Source organism: Lagenorhynchus albirostris, chromosome 1 (assembly GCF_949774975.1).
Source record: "Lagenorhynchus albirostris chromosome 1, mLagAlb1.1, whole genome shotgun sequence".
In the NCBI taxonomy this organism is placed as follows: Eukaryota; Metazoa; Chordata; class Mammalia; order Artiodactyla; family Delphinidae; genus Lagenorhynchus; species Lagenorhynchus albirostris.
The window spans coordinates 75,558,765-75,574,915 of NC_083095.1; the positions used below are offsets into that span (position 1 = coordinate 75,558,765).

The 16,151-nt window shown below is 38.7% G+C and overlaps 1 gene segment (V, D, J or C); it reads right to left on the reverse strand.

The window, feature by feature from the left end:
* Positions 1–2,444: 2,444 nt before the first annotated feature.
* On the reverse strand, positions 2,445–3,226 carry LOC132528228 (T cell receptor delta variable 1-like). The segment is given in 2 exon segments: positions 2,445–2,968; positions 3,178–3,226. Coding segments are annotated over 2 exon segments (573 nt in total).
* Positions 3,227–16,151: the final 12,925 nt, after the last annotated feature.

The window sequence follows — 16,151 nt, forward strand, 5'->3', positions numbered from 1 at the left end:
TAAACCAGTAATGTCACCATCACTGTGACATCCAGCCACCCTGTGCTGGGGCCAAGTGCTTCTCCATAGTTCAAACCTTGCTCTTTAGGAGCCCCATAAATGCTACACTCTGGCTGGCAATAAAAGTTAGAGATGATATTCACAGTTAGGAAAGTTATGTCTCATTTCCCAAAAATTAAAATAATTGGAACAATAAAATCTATCTCATAGGGTTTATGATATTTGAATTAGATAATGAATCTGAGATGCATCCTACAGTGCCTGACATATAGTAAGCCCAATAAGTACCAACTTTCTTTTTTTTAGTAAAACCTTCCTTTCCTTCAATGTCCGGGTCTGTGTTCTGTTACTCCTTGTTGTTTTCTCCACATCAGTTCAATGATGGGAGCTTCTAAGAAATTTACTTAATCACTTATTTTCCTGGAGACAGTCATTATTTTTCCCTCTCTTCTTAGGTCCTATTCTCCTAGCCATACTGATTCACTCAGGATGCTAAAAGGACACAGATGAGGTTTTATTTTCATTTCCCTAATGAATAATAATAATAATATTCCCTGATGAATAATGATAATTTTTGTATATTTATTAGGTATTGGATATAATATTTCTGAATTGGATCTCCAAGATTTTGCCATTCTTATTAACTCTTTTCTTATTGATTTACATGAGCTTTTAATATATATTGCATTTGAGTCTTTATCAGAAATATGCATTGCAAATACAGTTTACCATTCTGTGCCTTGACTTTCCCCCCTACTAGCAGTGATTTTTAACAAAGACAATTTTAAAATATCCTTTCATGTTCATAAGAAGCCAGTTTCAAAGTTTTATTTATTTGTTTTAACACTTTAAAAATGTTTTCACTTGGTGACTTCTGATGTGAAATCAGGCATCATTCTTAATGATATTTCCCAGAATACAATATATCGATTTTCCCTGGGTATTGGCAAGATTATTTCCACTTAAATAGACCCCTGGATTTGCCTTCAATGCCTTGCAAATTTCTGCCAAACCACAGTGGTGGACTTGCAGAATTCCTTATTCATCTTTATGATTTTCCACATAGCATTGCTCCTGAATAAGAAACTTGTTTTTTAGGAAGTCAAGTAGAACAGTGAGTGAAGGTACTTGCTATGAGCAAATAGGTTATGGAATGGGTAATGGAAATGGTAGTTATAAATACCACCTACAATCATGTGGTCATTTGCAGAAACAAGAACTATAATACTTATGACAATTTCTTTTTCATTTTGATATGAATATGGTTATGTATTAACCATTTTTAAGTCTCTCCCCTACTTGTCTGCCTGTGGTAACATATGATGTGCAAGTATAAGTTTATCTTATATCTCATTGTATCTCAGTGGTTAAGATGCAGGATTCAATGGGACAGTGTGAATGAGGTATAAGAGGAAAGAACACCACCCCAAAATGGATAAATTAACTGGGTGTACTCTCTTCGGGAGAGGGTTAGCTTGGTTTTGGTTGAATGGGGAATAACTGCATCTTATTAACAGGAAGCATAGTTTTGCTGTTGTGTTTATTTGAAAGTTGTCTCGTTAAAAGAGGTATAGATGGGTGACTAGTTGACATAGAGGGTACTGTAGTAGCTTTGTAGTGTCTCAACTATCTGGATATCTGTGTCCCAGAATTTGCTTCCCTGTATTGTTCTGGGTTAGGGTTGGCCACAAAAAAGACTTGCGCAAGGTTTAGAAGGTAGTTGTCATGAAGTAGCCACATTTTTTAAGCTCTGCTGGTTGGTGCAGGGCTCCAGGAACTGGGCAACTCACACATGTGGCTGCTGATGAACTAGCTCATCTTATTGTTGACTCACAACTCCTCTACCGCCCACCCGATCTCCTCCTCATCTTCTCTTTGTCTTGGACCAAGTATGCATGTAGCATGAGGGCAAATGACAGCCACTTCTCCTTGAGGTCACCCACCATTGTGAGACTGAAGGAGGTGAGAGACAGACAAGTTTTAGTGTGTCTTTGTGGGTTCCATTGTCCTCGTGGTTTCTAGTACCCGTACATGACACAGTCTGTCCATGCTTTTGTCCACATCCAACTTTCCTTCCCAAATGACACTCTAATTGACTAACAGTGAATTCAGGCTCAACACCAGATGCAAAGATAACAGCTTTGTAGAGACCCCTCCACCAGCTCTAGCTATTGCCTGAGTTCTATTCTCTACAGTGAGTCTCTTATTCTAGATCACTTGTGATTTGCTTCTCTGATTATACCCTGACACAAAGTCTAAGAGGAAAGGACTAAGGAAATGATTTTCATGACCATTTCAGATAACTAGACCCAGGTTTGTGATATGAGTGTCTTTAGGTGGAACTGCCACTTTAAATTATTATGGAGCAAGTTTTCAACTTTAGACAATTTTACACATGTTCTGTGTGATGGACTTAAAGTCAAAAATTCAAGACTGAGTATGTATTAGTAGAAAGTTACTCTGGACATGTGTTCCCAAGTGAGATAGCAGGAGATTTTGTTTAGAATTAAATCTCCTGATCCAGACCACAGATTAAGCAACCACGGGACTACCATTTCTTGTCTGGCATCTGCAGGTGTGCCTTTCAGCGGGGCTCCCGCAGCAAGGGGGCTCTCTCTTATTGAGCTCTGGGGTTTTTGTTTGGCTTTTCCTATTACTTCAAGCACTGTGAGTTCCCAGAGAGCACAGAAGTAGTTTGCAGAATCTTCCACCAGTAAGGCTGAAATGGTGAGGCTGATGAATTTATGTCTTTCCTGAAAGTTTACAGAATAGCGGCCATTCTTTGCATTTTGGCCAGAAGAACTCTGATGAATAAGGAAAGTCATCTCTCCACTGGGAAGCTGCTTATACCAAAAAATATTGTACCAGCTCCAGCTTGTTTCATACTGACAGCTCAAGGTGACCGCCTCCCCTAGCTGACTGGACATGGCTCGCTGGACTTGAGTAACTTTCTGGGCCGCACCAAATCCTGTGGGAAAAAATCAGAAAACAGAGCTGAAGTAGTGAACAAAATAATGTAGGACTAATTTAGGACCCAAAGAAAAACCAAATTGAAATCATGATAAGCTTTCTTTTCTCCAATCCTCCTTTCCTCCCCAAGTCCATGTGAAGTACCATGTGCCTGTGTGCAGTCCTTTCAACCTGAACATTTGTCCCCATATTTGGAACCATCCCTACCAGAGAAGATGAAGGCCAGCAATACCCAGGGCAGGCTGGAGAGCACCATGTGGCAAGAATTCCCCTGCACATATGTTTTCAGTTCTGCCTCAAGCTGAGAGTTCAGTGTCTTTGAGGGCCTCGCAGCACATATACATAGTACCTGGGTTCTGTGTCACTCCTCCAAACAGGAAGTAGGGTGTTATGTTCATAGACCACGTGGTCAGTGCACAGATGGGGAAAAAGTCTGGCTCACCACAAAACTATGTCGACTTTTCTTCCCACGGTAGTTGTTAGGCAGTATCTGAAAAGGAGCATGGAAAAATTAGTATTAAAGTTTTGAGCTGAGGGGAACTACAGATTAAACAGGTTGACACGCGTTGATAATTATTCAGCAGAATAATTTTGCCGGTCCATTTAAAATAGAATTTAGTATAGGGTATGCACCCTTCTTGTAATCTACTTACTGGTCATTTATTTAGCCTCTCTTTACTTTTCTCCATTCTGAATCAGTGGAGTTCTTTTAAAGCTCACAGATTTTCAGCTTTCTTGGTGAAAGACAATATTATCCAAAACCGGGTTCTAGGGCTCTATTTAGAGTTTTCACTAAATAAAGTTACTTTAACATGGAATGTTAAAAAATCAGCCCCTCAGGTTTTCAGAATCTATTCAGTTTTTTATGTTTTCATGAAATTATAACAGGAATAATATATTCTTTTGAAACCTGACATTGAGTCTTATTTATTAGACTTTGAGGAAGATCAGGATATTCCGGATCTTCAGTCCTGTTGCCTCCCCAGGTAGAACTGTACTTAGTAGATCGTGTGTCCTATGCTTGTCTTGATGTCACATTTTCTATCCCATTGGTCCAAAGTGTTCTGTCTCACTTGTGAGGAGCTGATTATTTTTCTCTTTGTAAAATAAAGTCAAGATAAGCACGCCAGATCTTTCTGTGACACAATGCTATAATGCACTCCTACAAAACATGTTATCTACAGGCTGTAAACACTCAGTACATGTCAATGCCACAGAAGTTGGTAACTGACGTTTTGTATACTGTTACACGTTCTTGTGGAATGTAGCTGTCAATCTTCCATTTGGTTTCATTGTTTTAACGGGAGAATTAAAATAAAAGAACCAAAGGCAAATAGACAAGTAGAAAAGAAAGTACAGACAAGGTCTCTAAAACAGTGCTAGTCCTTTGACTTTAAGGTCAAAATAACTCATTAATGAGTGACGCAGGGGTGAGAGTGTATGTTTAGTTGAGACATCTACTCCTCTGTCCCATTTCACCTCTGAGTGCTGACAGGCAGCCGACGCCCTGGTTTGCAATTATGTGTAGCTAAGCAGAGGAGAGCCATGAATGCCCACAGCAGTCTGGGGAGCAGCATAATGGCAGGATTTCCCCCTTGTTGAAATGGCCCTGCTCTGAGTTCCTGACAGTAAAGGTGCAAGGTCCCTCAGCTGCACTATAGCAGCTGTCTCTGAAATGTAGTTTCTGGCTGGATCAAGTCTGAATGTGTATAACACCCAGGTTGGGAGATTTGGCCTGCCTTAAACATTGTGCTCCCTTTCCTTGTGGTTTAATGATAAATGATTATATATAGTAAAGGACAGTCTAGTGATCAATATTGAAGGACATATGGGAAGGAGATTTATTACTTCAAATTTCCAAATTTAGTAAATTAATCTGTGATGGAATCTGAAGGGCTTACCAGAAACAAATTCATTATGAATCATGCTGTGTTTGCAAATATTCATTCATGTTCTTCTGATTGTTTTCTTGCCTCCAATTTCGATTCTAAGGTGAAATATGTTCACTGATCCTCGACTTCCCTACAAAAGATAAACCAGAAGCCATCACCCCCCTTCCTTCCTACTTACCCGCCAAATCATGGGAACTGGTAACTTCACAACAGCAAATATCACTCAGACAAATGAGAACAAAACAGGGTTCTGACTTCTGTTATATCTCCAGTTGTGTATTGGAATAACAGATGGTAGTGGCAGTAAAATCATATTCGCTTGTGATGTAACTCTATGCTTAACTTATTAGAAGTTGTAGGAAGCAAGGCTCCACAGGTCCTCTAAATCCAAATATTTGGCCATGTGTTTGTCATGAGTGCACATATATTGTTTGGTGCAGTTCTATAATTATCGTTATAGTTGTCACGAAGACAAAGCTTCTCATAACATACTGTTTAATCAGTGAAAATATAAAAACTATTAACAGTATAAATGCTTTCCAAAATAAAAATATTTCCTTCTCTTGACATTGAAGGAATGAAGATTCTTTTCCATTTTATCCTGTAATTTCATCTAATGAAGTTGTTTATGCCAAATGATCAAATCTCAAGCATTTTATTTTTGTTTCAGCACCTCATAAAGAAACCCCAATGAGAATAACTGAGTTATTCTGTTGTAGATTGTCTTCAGACTCTCCTTGATTCCTTTATGGGAATTCCAAATTCACATATCATATGAGGGCACAGAATCACTACTGGGGTTCCCAGATCTTCCCTAGTCCCTCCCTGTGACATCCTTGATGACTGTTTACTCATGCTGACCATGCATTCCCATCCAGGCATTATATCTTATTTTAATCTTGTATATTTCATTCAAGTGAAAGCTACTCTACTCATATATACATTCTACTCCAAATTTGTTATTAAACTGTTCAAACTGCTAGAAAAAGAGCAAAACGAACTTTGAGAGCCAGAGGAATTCATATAGTGACATCTTTGTTTTTAATTTTAAACTATAGTCATCATGCTGTACATTGCATCCCCAGGAGGAATTTATCTTTAACTGGAAGTTTGTACCTGTTGAACACCTTCACAGACTCCCACCCCCATCCCCACTGATTCTGACAATCGCCAATCTGTTCTCTGTACCTATGAGTTCTGCTGTGTGTGTATGTCTGTGCCTGTGCTTTAGATTCCACATACAAGTGATTTCATACAGTATTTTTTTAATTTTAATTTTCATACAGTATTTGACTTTGTCTTCACTTAACATTATGCCCTCTAGTTTCATCCATGTTGTAAATGGCAGGGTTTCTTTTTTTTTTGATGACATTATCCTTGTTCATTCATCTGTCAATGGACACTTAGGTTGTTTCCAAGTCTTGGCTATTGTACATGAGCTGCAATGAAGAGATATCTTTTTGAGATGGTGCTTTTATTTCCTTCAGGTATATACCCAGAAGTGGAAATCCTGGATCGTATAGTAGTGCTCGTTTTAATTTTTTTGAGGCATCTCCATACTGTTTGCCATTGACATTGCACTCATTTACATTTCCACTGACAGTTCACAGGGTTCCCTCTTTTTTACATTCTTACCAACACTTTTTTCCTTTTCTTTTTGGTAATAGCCTTTCTGACAGGTGTAAGGTGATACCTCATTTTCATTTTGATTTTCATTTCCCTGATTATTAGTCATGTTGAGGATCTTCTAATTCACCCATTGGCCATTTGTATGGCTTCTTTGGGAAAATGTTTATTCAGATGATCTGCCTATTTTTTAATCAGATTGGTTTTTTTATTGATCATATGATATTTTAATATATTTTGATATTAACCACTTAGCAGATATATAATTGGAAAATATTTTCTCCCATTCCCTAGATTGCCTTCTCATTTTGTTCCTGGTTTCTTTTGCCTCACAGTTTGATGTAGTCCCACTTGTTTATTACTGCTTTTGTTGTCTTTGCTTTTGGTGTCAAATACAAAAACTCATTGCCAAGATTGATGTCAAGGAATTTGTTCTGTATGTTTTCTTCTAGGAGTTTTATTGGGTTAGGTCTATGTTCAAGTCTCTAATCCAATTTGAGTTGATTTTTGTGTATGGTGTAAGATAAGTGTCCAGTTTCATTCTTTTGCATAGGGCTTTCCATTCTTCTTCACACCATTTCTTGAAGAGACTTTCCTTTTCTGAAAGTATATTTTTGGCTTCTTTTTCATGAATTAATTGACTATGTACACATGGGTTTCTTTTTACTTTTGTTTTTTAACGTCTTTATTGGAGTATAATTGCTTTACAATGTTGTGTTAGGTTCTGCTGTATAACAAAGTGAATCAGCTATATGTATACATATATCCCCATATACCCTCCCTCTTGCATCTCCCCCCGACCCTCCCTATCACGCCCCTCTAGGTGGGCACAAAGCACCGAGGTGATCTCCCCGTGCAATGCAGCTGCTTCCTACTAGCTATCTATTCTAGATTTGGTAGTGTATATATGTCAATGCTACTCACTCACTTCGTCCCAGCTTACCCTTCCCCCTCCCTGTGTACTCAAGTCCATTCTCTACATCTGCGTCTTTATTCCTGTCCTGCCCCTAAGTTCATCAGAAGTTTTTTTTCTTTTTTTTAGATTCCACATACATGTGTTAGCATACGGTATTTCTTTTTCTCCTTCTGAATTACTTCACTCTGTATGACAGACTCCAGGTCCATCCACCTCACTACAAACAACTCAATTTCGTTTCTTTTTATGGCTGAGTAATATTCCATTGTATATATGTGCCACATCTTCTTTATTCATTCATCTGTCCATGGACATTTAGGTTGCTTCCATGTCCTGGCTATTGTAAATAGGGTTTCAATGTACAGTGTGGTACATGCTTCTTTTAGAATTACGGTTTTCTCAGGGTATATGCCCAGTAGTGGGATTGCTGGGTCATATGATAGTTCTGTTTTTAGTTTTTTAAGGAACCTCCATACTGTACTCCATAGTGGCTATATCAATTTACATTCCCACCAATAGTGCAAGAGGGTTCCCTTTTCTCCACACCCTCTCTAAAATTTATTGTTTGTAGAATTTTTGATGATGGCCATTCTGACCGGTGTGAGGTGATACCTCATTGTAGTTTTGACTTGCACTTCTCTAATGAGTAGTGATGTTGAGCATCTTTTCATGCATTTGTTGGCAATCTGTATATCTTCTTTGGAGAAATGTCTATTTAGATCTTCTGCCCAGTTTTGGATTGGGTTGTTTGTTTCCTTGATATTGAGCTGCATGAGCTGCTTGTATATTTTGGAGATTAATTGTTTGTCAGTTGCTTCGTTTGCAACAACATATTTTCTCCCATTCTGAGGGTTATCTTTTTATCTTGTTTATGATTTCCTTTGCTGTGAAAAGCTTTTAAGTTTCATTAGGTCCCATTTGTTTATTTTTGTTTTTATTTCCAATTCTCAAGGAGGTGGGTCAAAAAAGATCTTGCTGTGGTTTATGTCAAGGAGTGTTCTGCCTATGTTTTCCTCTAAGAGTTTGATAGTGTCTGGTCTTACATTTAGGTCTTTAATCCATTCTGAGTTTACTTTTGTGTATGGTGTTAGAAAGTGTTCTAATTCATTCTTTTACATGTAGTTGTCCAGTTTTCCCAGCACCACTTATTGAAGAGGCTGTCTTTTCTCCATTGTATATTCTTGCCTCCTTTATCAAAGATAAGGTGATCATATGTGCGTGGGTTTATCTCTGGGCTTTCTATCCTGTTTCACTGATCTAGACTTCTGTTTTTGTGCCAGTACCATACTGTCTTGATTACTGTAGCTTTGTAGCATAGTCTGAAGTCAGGAAGCCTGATTCCTCCAGATCCATTTTCCTTTCTCAAGATTGCTTTGCCTATTCAGGGTCTTTTGTGTTTCCATGCAAAGTTTAAAATTTTTGGTTCTAGTTCTGTAAAAAAAAAATGCCATTGTTAGTTTGGTAGGGATTGCATTGAATCTGTAGATTGCTTTGGGTAGTATTGTTATTTTCACAATGTTGTTTCTTCCAATTGAAGAACATGGTATATCTCTCTATCTGTTTCTCCATCTGAAGAAAGCTGTTTAATTTCTTCCATCAGTGTCTTATAGTTTTCTGCATACAGGTCTCTTGTCTCTTTAGGTAGGTTTATTCCTAGGTATTTTATTCTTTTTGTTGCAATAGTAAATGGGAGTGTTTCCATAATTTCTCTTTCAGATTTTTCATCATTAATGTATAAGAATGCAAGAGATTTCTGTGCATTAATTTTGTATCCTGTTACTTTACCAGATTCATTTATAAGCTCTAGTAGTTTTCTGGTATCATCTTTAGGACTCTCTATGTATAGTAGCATGTCATCTGCAAACAGTGACAGCTTTACTTCTTCTTTTCCGATTTGGATTCCTTTTATTTCTTTTTCTTTTCTGATTGCTGTGGCTAAAACTTCCAAAACTATTTTGAATAATAGTGGCGAGAGTGGACAACCTTTGTCTTGTTCCTGATTTTAGAGGAAGTGGTTTCAGTTTTTCACTATTGAGGATGATGTTGGCTGTGGGTTTGTCATATATGGCCTTTGTTACGTGGAGGTAAGTTCCCTCTGTGCCTACTTTCTGGAGAGCTTTTATCATAAATAGGTGTTGAAAATGTTGAAAGCTTTTTCTGCACCTATTGAGATGATCATATCGTTTTTATCCTTCAGTTTGTTAATATGGTGTATCACATTGATTGATTTGCATATACTGAAAAATCCTTGCATTCCTGGGATAAACCTCACTTGATCATGGTTTATGATCCTTTTAATGTGTTGTTGGATTCTGTTTGCTAGTATTTTGTTGAGGATTTTTGCATCTATGTTCATCAGTGATATTGGTCTATAGTTTTCTTTCTTTGTGACACCTTTGGTTTTGGTATCAGGCCTCATAGAATGAGTTTGGGAGTGTTCCTCCCTCTGCTATATTTTGCAAGAGTTTGAGAAGGATGGTGTTAGCTCTTCTCTAAATGTTTGATAGAAATCGCCTGTGAAGCCAACTGGTCCTGGGCTTCTGTTTGTGGGAAGATTTTTAATCACAGTTTCAATTTCAGTGCTTGTGATTGGGCTATTTATATTTTCTATTTCTTCCTGGTTCAGTCTCAGAAAGTTGTGCTTTTCTAAGAATTTGTCCATTTCTTCCAGGTTGTCCGTTTTATTGGCATATAGTTGCTTGTAGTAATCCCTCATGATCCTTTGTATTTCTGCAGTGTCAATTGTTACTTCTCCTTTTTCATTTCTAATTCTGTTGATTTAAGTCTCCTTCCCTTTTTTCTTGATGAGTCTGACTAGTGGTTTATCAATTTGTTTATCTTCTCAAAGAAAGAGCTTTTAGTTTTATTGATCTTGGATATTGTTTCCTTCATTTCTTTTTCATTTATTCCTGATCTGATCTTTATGACTTCTTTCCTTCTGCTAAATTGGGGGTTCTTTTGTTCTTCTTTCTCTAATGGCTTTAGGTGTAAGGTTAGGTTGTTTATTTGAGCTTTTTCTTGTTTCTTAAGGTAGGATTGTATTGCTGTAAACTTCCCTCTTAGAACTGCTTTTGGGGCATCCCATAGGTTTGGGGTCGTCGTGTTTTCATTGTCATTTGTTTCTAGGTACTTTTTGGTTTCCTCTTTGATTTCTCAGTGATCTCCTGCTTATTTAGTAGTGTATTGTTTAGCCTCCATGTGTTTGCATTTTTTACAATTTTTTTCCTGTAATTGATATCTTGTTTCATAGTGTTGTGGTCAGTAAAGATACTTGATATAATTTAAATTTTCTTAAATTTACCAAGGCTGGATTTGTGACCCAAGATGTGATCTATCCTGGAGAAATATTCCATGAGCACTTGAGAAGAAAGTGTATTCTGTTGTTTTGGATGGAATGTCCTATAAATGTCAATTAAATCCATGTTGTTTAATGTGTCATTTAAAGCTTGTTTCCTTATTTATTTCCATTTTGGATGATCTGTCCACTGCTGAAAGTGAGGTGTTAAAGTCCCCTACTATGATTGTGTTACTGTCAATGTCCCCTTTTATGGCTATTAGCATTTGCCTTATGTATTGAGGTGCTCCTACATTGGGTGTATAAATATTTACAATTGTTATCTTCTTGGATTGATCCCTTGATCATTATGTAGTGTCGCTCTTTGTCTCTTGTAGTCGTCTTTATTTTAAACTCTATTTTGTCTGATATGAGAATTGCTACTCCAGCTTTCTTTTGATTTCCATTTGCATGGAATATCTTTTTCCATCCCCTCACTTTCAGTGTGTATGTGTCCCTAGGTCTGAAGTGGGTCTCTTGTAGACAGCATATATACAGGTCTTGCTTTTGTATCCATTCAGCCAGTCTATGTCTTTTGGTTGGAGCATTTAATCCATTTACATTTAAGGTAATTATCAATATGTAGTTCCTATTCCCATTTTCTTAATTGTTTTGGGTTTGTTATTGTAGGTCTTTTCCTTCTCTTGTGTTTCCTGCCTAGAGAAGTTCTTTTAGCATTTGTTGTAAAGTTGGTTTGGTGATGCTGAATCCTCTTAGCTTTTGCTTGTCTTAAAGGTTTTAATTTGTCCATCAGATCTGAATGAGATCCTTGCTGGGTAGAGTAATCTTGGTTGTAGGTTTTTCCCTTTCATCACTTAAAATATGTCCTGGCACTCCCTTCTGGCATGCAGAGTTTCTGCTGAAAGATCAGCTGTTAACCTTATGGGCATTCCCTTGTATATTATTTGTTGTTTTTCCCTTGCTACCTTTAATATTTTTTCTTTGTATTCAACTTTTGATAGTTTGATTAATATGTGAATTGGCGTGTTTCTCCTTGGATTTATCCTGTATGGGACTCTCTGCACTTCCTGGACTTGACTGACAATTTCCTTTCCCATATTAGGGAAGTTTTCAACTATAATCTCTTCCAGTATTTTCTCAGTCCCTCTCCTTTTCTCTTCTTCTTCTGGGACCCCTATAATTCGAATGTTGGTGCATTTAATTTTGTGCCAGAGGTCTCTGAGACTGTCGTTGATTCTTTTCATTCTTTTTTCTTTATTCCGCTCTGTGGTAGTTATTTCCACTATTCTCTCTTTCAGGTCACTTACCTGTTCTTCTGTCTCAGTTATTCTCTATTGATTCCTTCTAGAGAATTTTTAATTTCATTTATTTTGTTGTTCATCATTGTTTGTTTGCTCTTTAGTTCTTCTAGGTCCTTGTTAAACGTTTCTTGTATTTTCTCCATTCTATTTCCAAGATTTTGGATCATCCTTCCTATCATTACTCTGAATCCTTTTTCAGGTAGACTGCCTATTTCCTCTTCATATTTTTTGCTCTGGTGGGTTTTTCCCTTACTCTTTCCTCTGCTGCATATTTCTCTGTCTTCTCATTTTGTTTAACTTACTGTGTTTGGGGTTTCCTTTTTGCAGGCTGCAGGTTCATAATTCCCCTTGCTTTTGGTGTCTGCCGCCATTGGATAAGGTTAGTTCAGTGTCTTGTGTAGGCTTCCTCGTGGAGGGGACTGGTGTCTTTGTTCTGGTGGGTGGGGTTGGATCTTGTCTTTCTGGTGGTCAGGGCTGCGTCCAGTGGTGTGTTTTGTGGTGTCTGTGAGCTTAATATTATTTTAGGCAGCCTCTCTGCTGATGGGTAAGGCTGTGTTCCTGTCTTACTAGTTGTTTGGCATAGGGTGTCCAGCACTGGAGCTTGCTGGCCAGTGGGTGGAGCAGGGTCTTAACATTGAGGCAGAGATCTCTGGGAGCGCTCTCACTGATTGATATTACATGTGGCCCAGAGGTTTCTAGTGGTCCAATGTTCTGAACTCAGCTCTCCCACCTCAGAGGCTCAGGCCTGACACCAGGCTGGAGTACCTAGACAACAGGGGCTTATATTAGGGCTCTCCATTCTGCTCCATTGATCAATGTGTCTGTTTTTATGCCAGTACCAGTGTTTTGACTACTATAGCTTTGTAATATAGTTTGAAATAAGCAAATGTGATGCCCTCAGTTTTGTTCCTCTTTCTCTAGATTGCTTTGGCTATTGGTGGTCTATTTTGGTACCATACAAATTTCAGGATTTTTTTGTTCTATTTCTGTGAAAAGTGCCATAGAATTTTGACAAGGATTTCATTCAATCTGTAGATTGCTTTGGGTACTATGGATATTTCAACAATTGAATTTTTTATGTCCATGAGAACAAAGTATCTTCCCATTTATTTTTGTCTTCTCAATTTCCTTAATCAATGTCTTATAGATTTCAATGTACAGGTCTTTCACTTCCTTGTTTAAATTTATTCCTAAATATTTTCTATTCGATGCAATTGTAAATGGAATTGTTTTCTTAACATCACCTTCTGATAGTTTGTTAGTAGTATGTGGAAACACAACTGATTTTTGTGTATTGGTTTTGTATCCTGCAACTTTACTGAATTTGTGTATTAGTTCTAACATATACTGACATCTTGTGGGCACGTCTCCCACTGCGAAGCCAAATGATGTGATTTTCTTTGCACTTTCTCTTTTTGTGTATGAAAAAGTGTACATTAAGAACTGGAGTAGGAAATCTCTATGCTGTTTATTTTCGGTTGAACAACGTTTAGTTCATAAGCAAGTTAAAAGATTTTTCTAATGGAATTTTTATTGGCATTTCTGTGGCCTATTGAGGAAGAACACCAAGTCTTATACAGCCTTGAGAGGAGGGGGAAAGTCTCTCTCAATGACAAGAAAGATGGGGCTTCCCTGGTGGTGCAGTGGTTAAGAATCTGCCTGCCAATGCAGGGGACACGGGTTCGAGCCCTGGTCTGGGAAGATCCCACATGCCACAGAGCAACTAAGCCCATGCACCACAACTACTGAGCCTGCGCTCTAGAGCCCGTGAGCCACAGCTACTGAGCCCATGTGCCGCAACTATGGAAGGCCAGGCACCCTACAGCCCATGCTCCACAAGAGAAGCCACCACAATGAGAAGCCCGCGCACTGCAACGAAGAGTAGCTCCCACTCTCCGCAACTAGAGAAAGCCCGTGCGCTGCAATGAACACCCAACACAGCCAAAAATAAAATAAGTAAATTCATAAAAATTTTAAAGAAAAGAAATACTTTTAAAAAAATGACAAGAAGGAGTAAATGAGACTCAGATACAGAGGGTGATGTGCTCAAAGTTACTGAGAAGGTTAAGGTCAGATCCTAACCTAGAAGCCAAGTTGCCCGATTCTCTGGTCTCCTAAAATGTTTCTAGGGATCATGTGTTAATAGGAGGGCCTTTATAGACGGCATGTCTTGGTATAAAGGAAACAATAGACCTGGCACTCATCCTTACGCTCCACAAACCCTGTTCATAACTGGTCTTTCCCCATTCTCTGCGTGAGCCTAGCGGCCCCAACACAGAGTGGACTGACCAGGAGGAGAGAAAGGAGGGAAAAAAGGAAAGACACTGTAAGAAAGAAGGGGGAGTAGACTTGAAAACGTTTTCTTGTTATCTTCTCAAGTTTAAGAGAACTAAAAGAGATTGAGGAAAAATATTCTCTTCCCATTGGAAAAAAAATTACACTTTTCTTTGTTACTACAAAAAATTGACAGAAATGGATCAATTAAGCTGGAAATCTGCATAGCCACTTCCTGTCTTCCTCTTTGTGTGTCATCCCATTTGAAGTAGCAAGAAAACCTTTCATAATGGATTGGGATAAGGCCAGGAATCATTGAATGTTTGGAAGCTGTGCCCAGACTATTCTGCTTATAACAAAGAGAATAAAATATATCATTTGTCATAGTTTCCACATGACTTCAATATTGCATGTGAGCTAACTACTCTTTCCCCATCTGATCAGGGACGTTACTGACAGAGATACAGCAGGCCCCTCTTGCGACTAAACACATGAATGCCGTCACCAGATCCCAGGCAAGTCCACCTGCCAGCTTTTGTAAAGTTATTGTAGGGATAATGGAAGAGAACAGCTTAGATGTGCATCTCATGTTACAGATTGGACAGTTTTGGTCATTTAAGTTTTTAGAATGATCACTGTGTGTAACAAGACAATTGTTGCAGTATTTACAGAGTTTTTGCTTTTTTTCATTTTTAAAACCACATGATGTTTCCTTCATTCAGGCAGAAGGGTGATTCTCAGCTCATCACTTCAAGGAAAGGATGTACTGCTGGGAAAAAAATAAAGCTGCCTTGCTTACCATTTTATTTCAAAAGTTTTAGTCCTATAGGCAAATCAAAGGACAAGCGTCAGTTACAGATTTAGGAGATGATACACTGAAATAATACAAGTTAACCTACCTGAGGCAAAATAAGCGTTTTCTAAGTGGAGCAAGGGGGAGAGGAGAGAGTATCCGAGTAAAGCAAGGAGGCATAAGTATTGATGGGTCCTTGGAGGAACATTGAACCTTATCCCCTAGAGACATCTTGGAAAGAGAACCATAAGACCTCTGGGCCACTTTCATGTATTAAATAAATCTCAGTGCAGCCCTGGTTAAAACTTCCATCTTCATTTCTCTCTTCTGCTCTTTGAACCTGAGGCTTGACTCCTGGCTGCAGTAAGGTCAGCATGGCTTGCTCTGTCCTCTTCCTCTGCTTTTTTTCTTTGGTTTTAATTCCCTTGAGGTTAGGGAAGAAACAAAAATTAAGAAGAATTTTTTAAAAATGGCAGACACTTTCTCATTTAACTGGTGTGCACCTTTGGGTGCACTGCTTTCCTGCCCAACCACTGATAGCCTCGATGTGCGAGCATCCCTGTGAGAGAGCAGCCGGGGACCCTCAGGAGCCTCCTCAAGGCAGGATCTCCCCCTCCCTGTCAGATCCCATTCAGGAAGCACTCCCCATGGCCTCTTGTCTCCCCTTTTCCTGGTGGAGAACTGGCTGATGACTCAGGCCTGCTGCCTTCAGAGGTGGCACCTGTGGGACACAGCACTCACTCTTCCTCACCGTGCCTCATGGAGACACCCAGGCAGCCCCAATGCTGCCCCCCTTCACTGTACCATCCTTCTCTGATTTCCTCATCCTCTGCTTAAGTAGATGCAAAAATAGATCAAAATCTGCTCCAGAAACAGATATCCAAAGACAGAATGCCATGCAGTTTTCCTTTTTACTCCGATGATCTCTGTCTTTAAAAGCAAGTATTTTATGCTGGAGAGGGTGTGGAGAAAAGGGAACACTCTTGCACTGCTGGTGGGAATGTGAATTGGTTCAGCCACTATGGAGAACAGTATGGAGGTTCCTTAAAAACTACAAATACAACTACCATATGACCCAGCAATC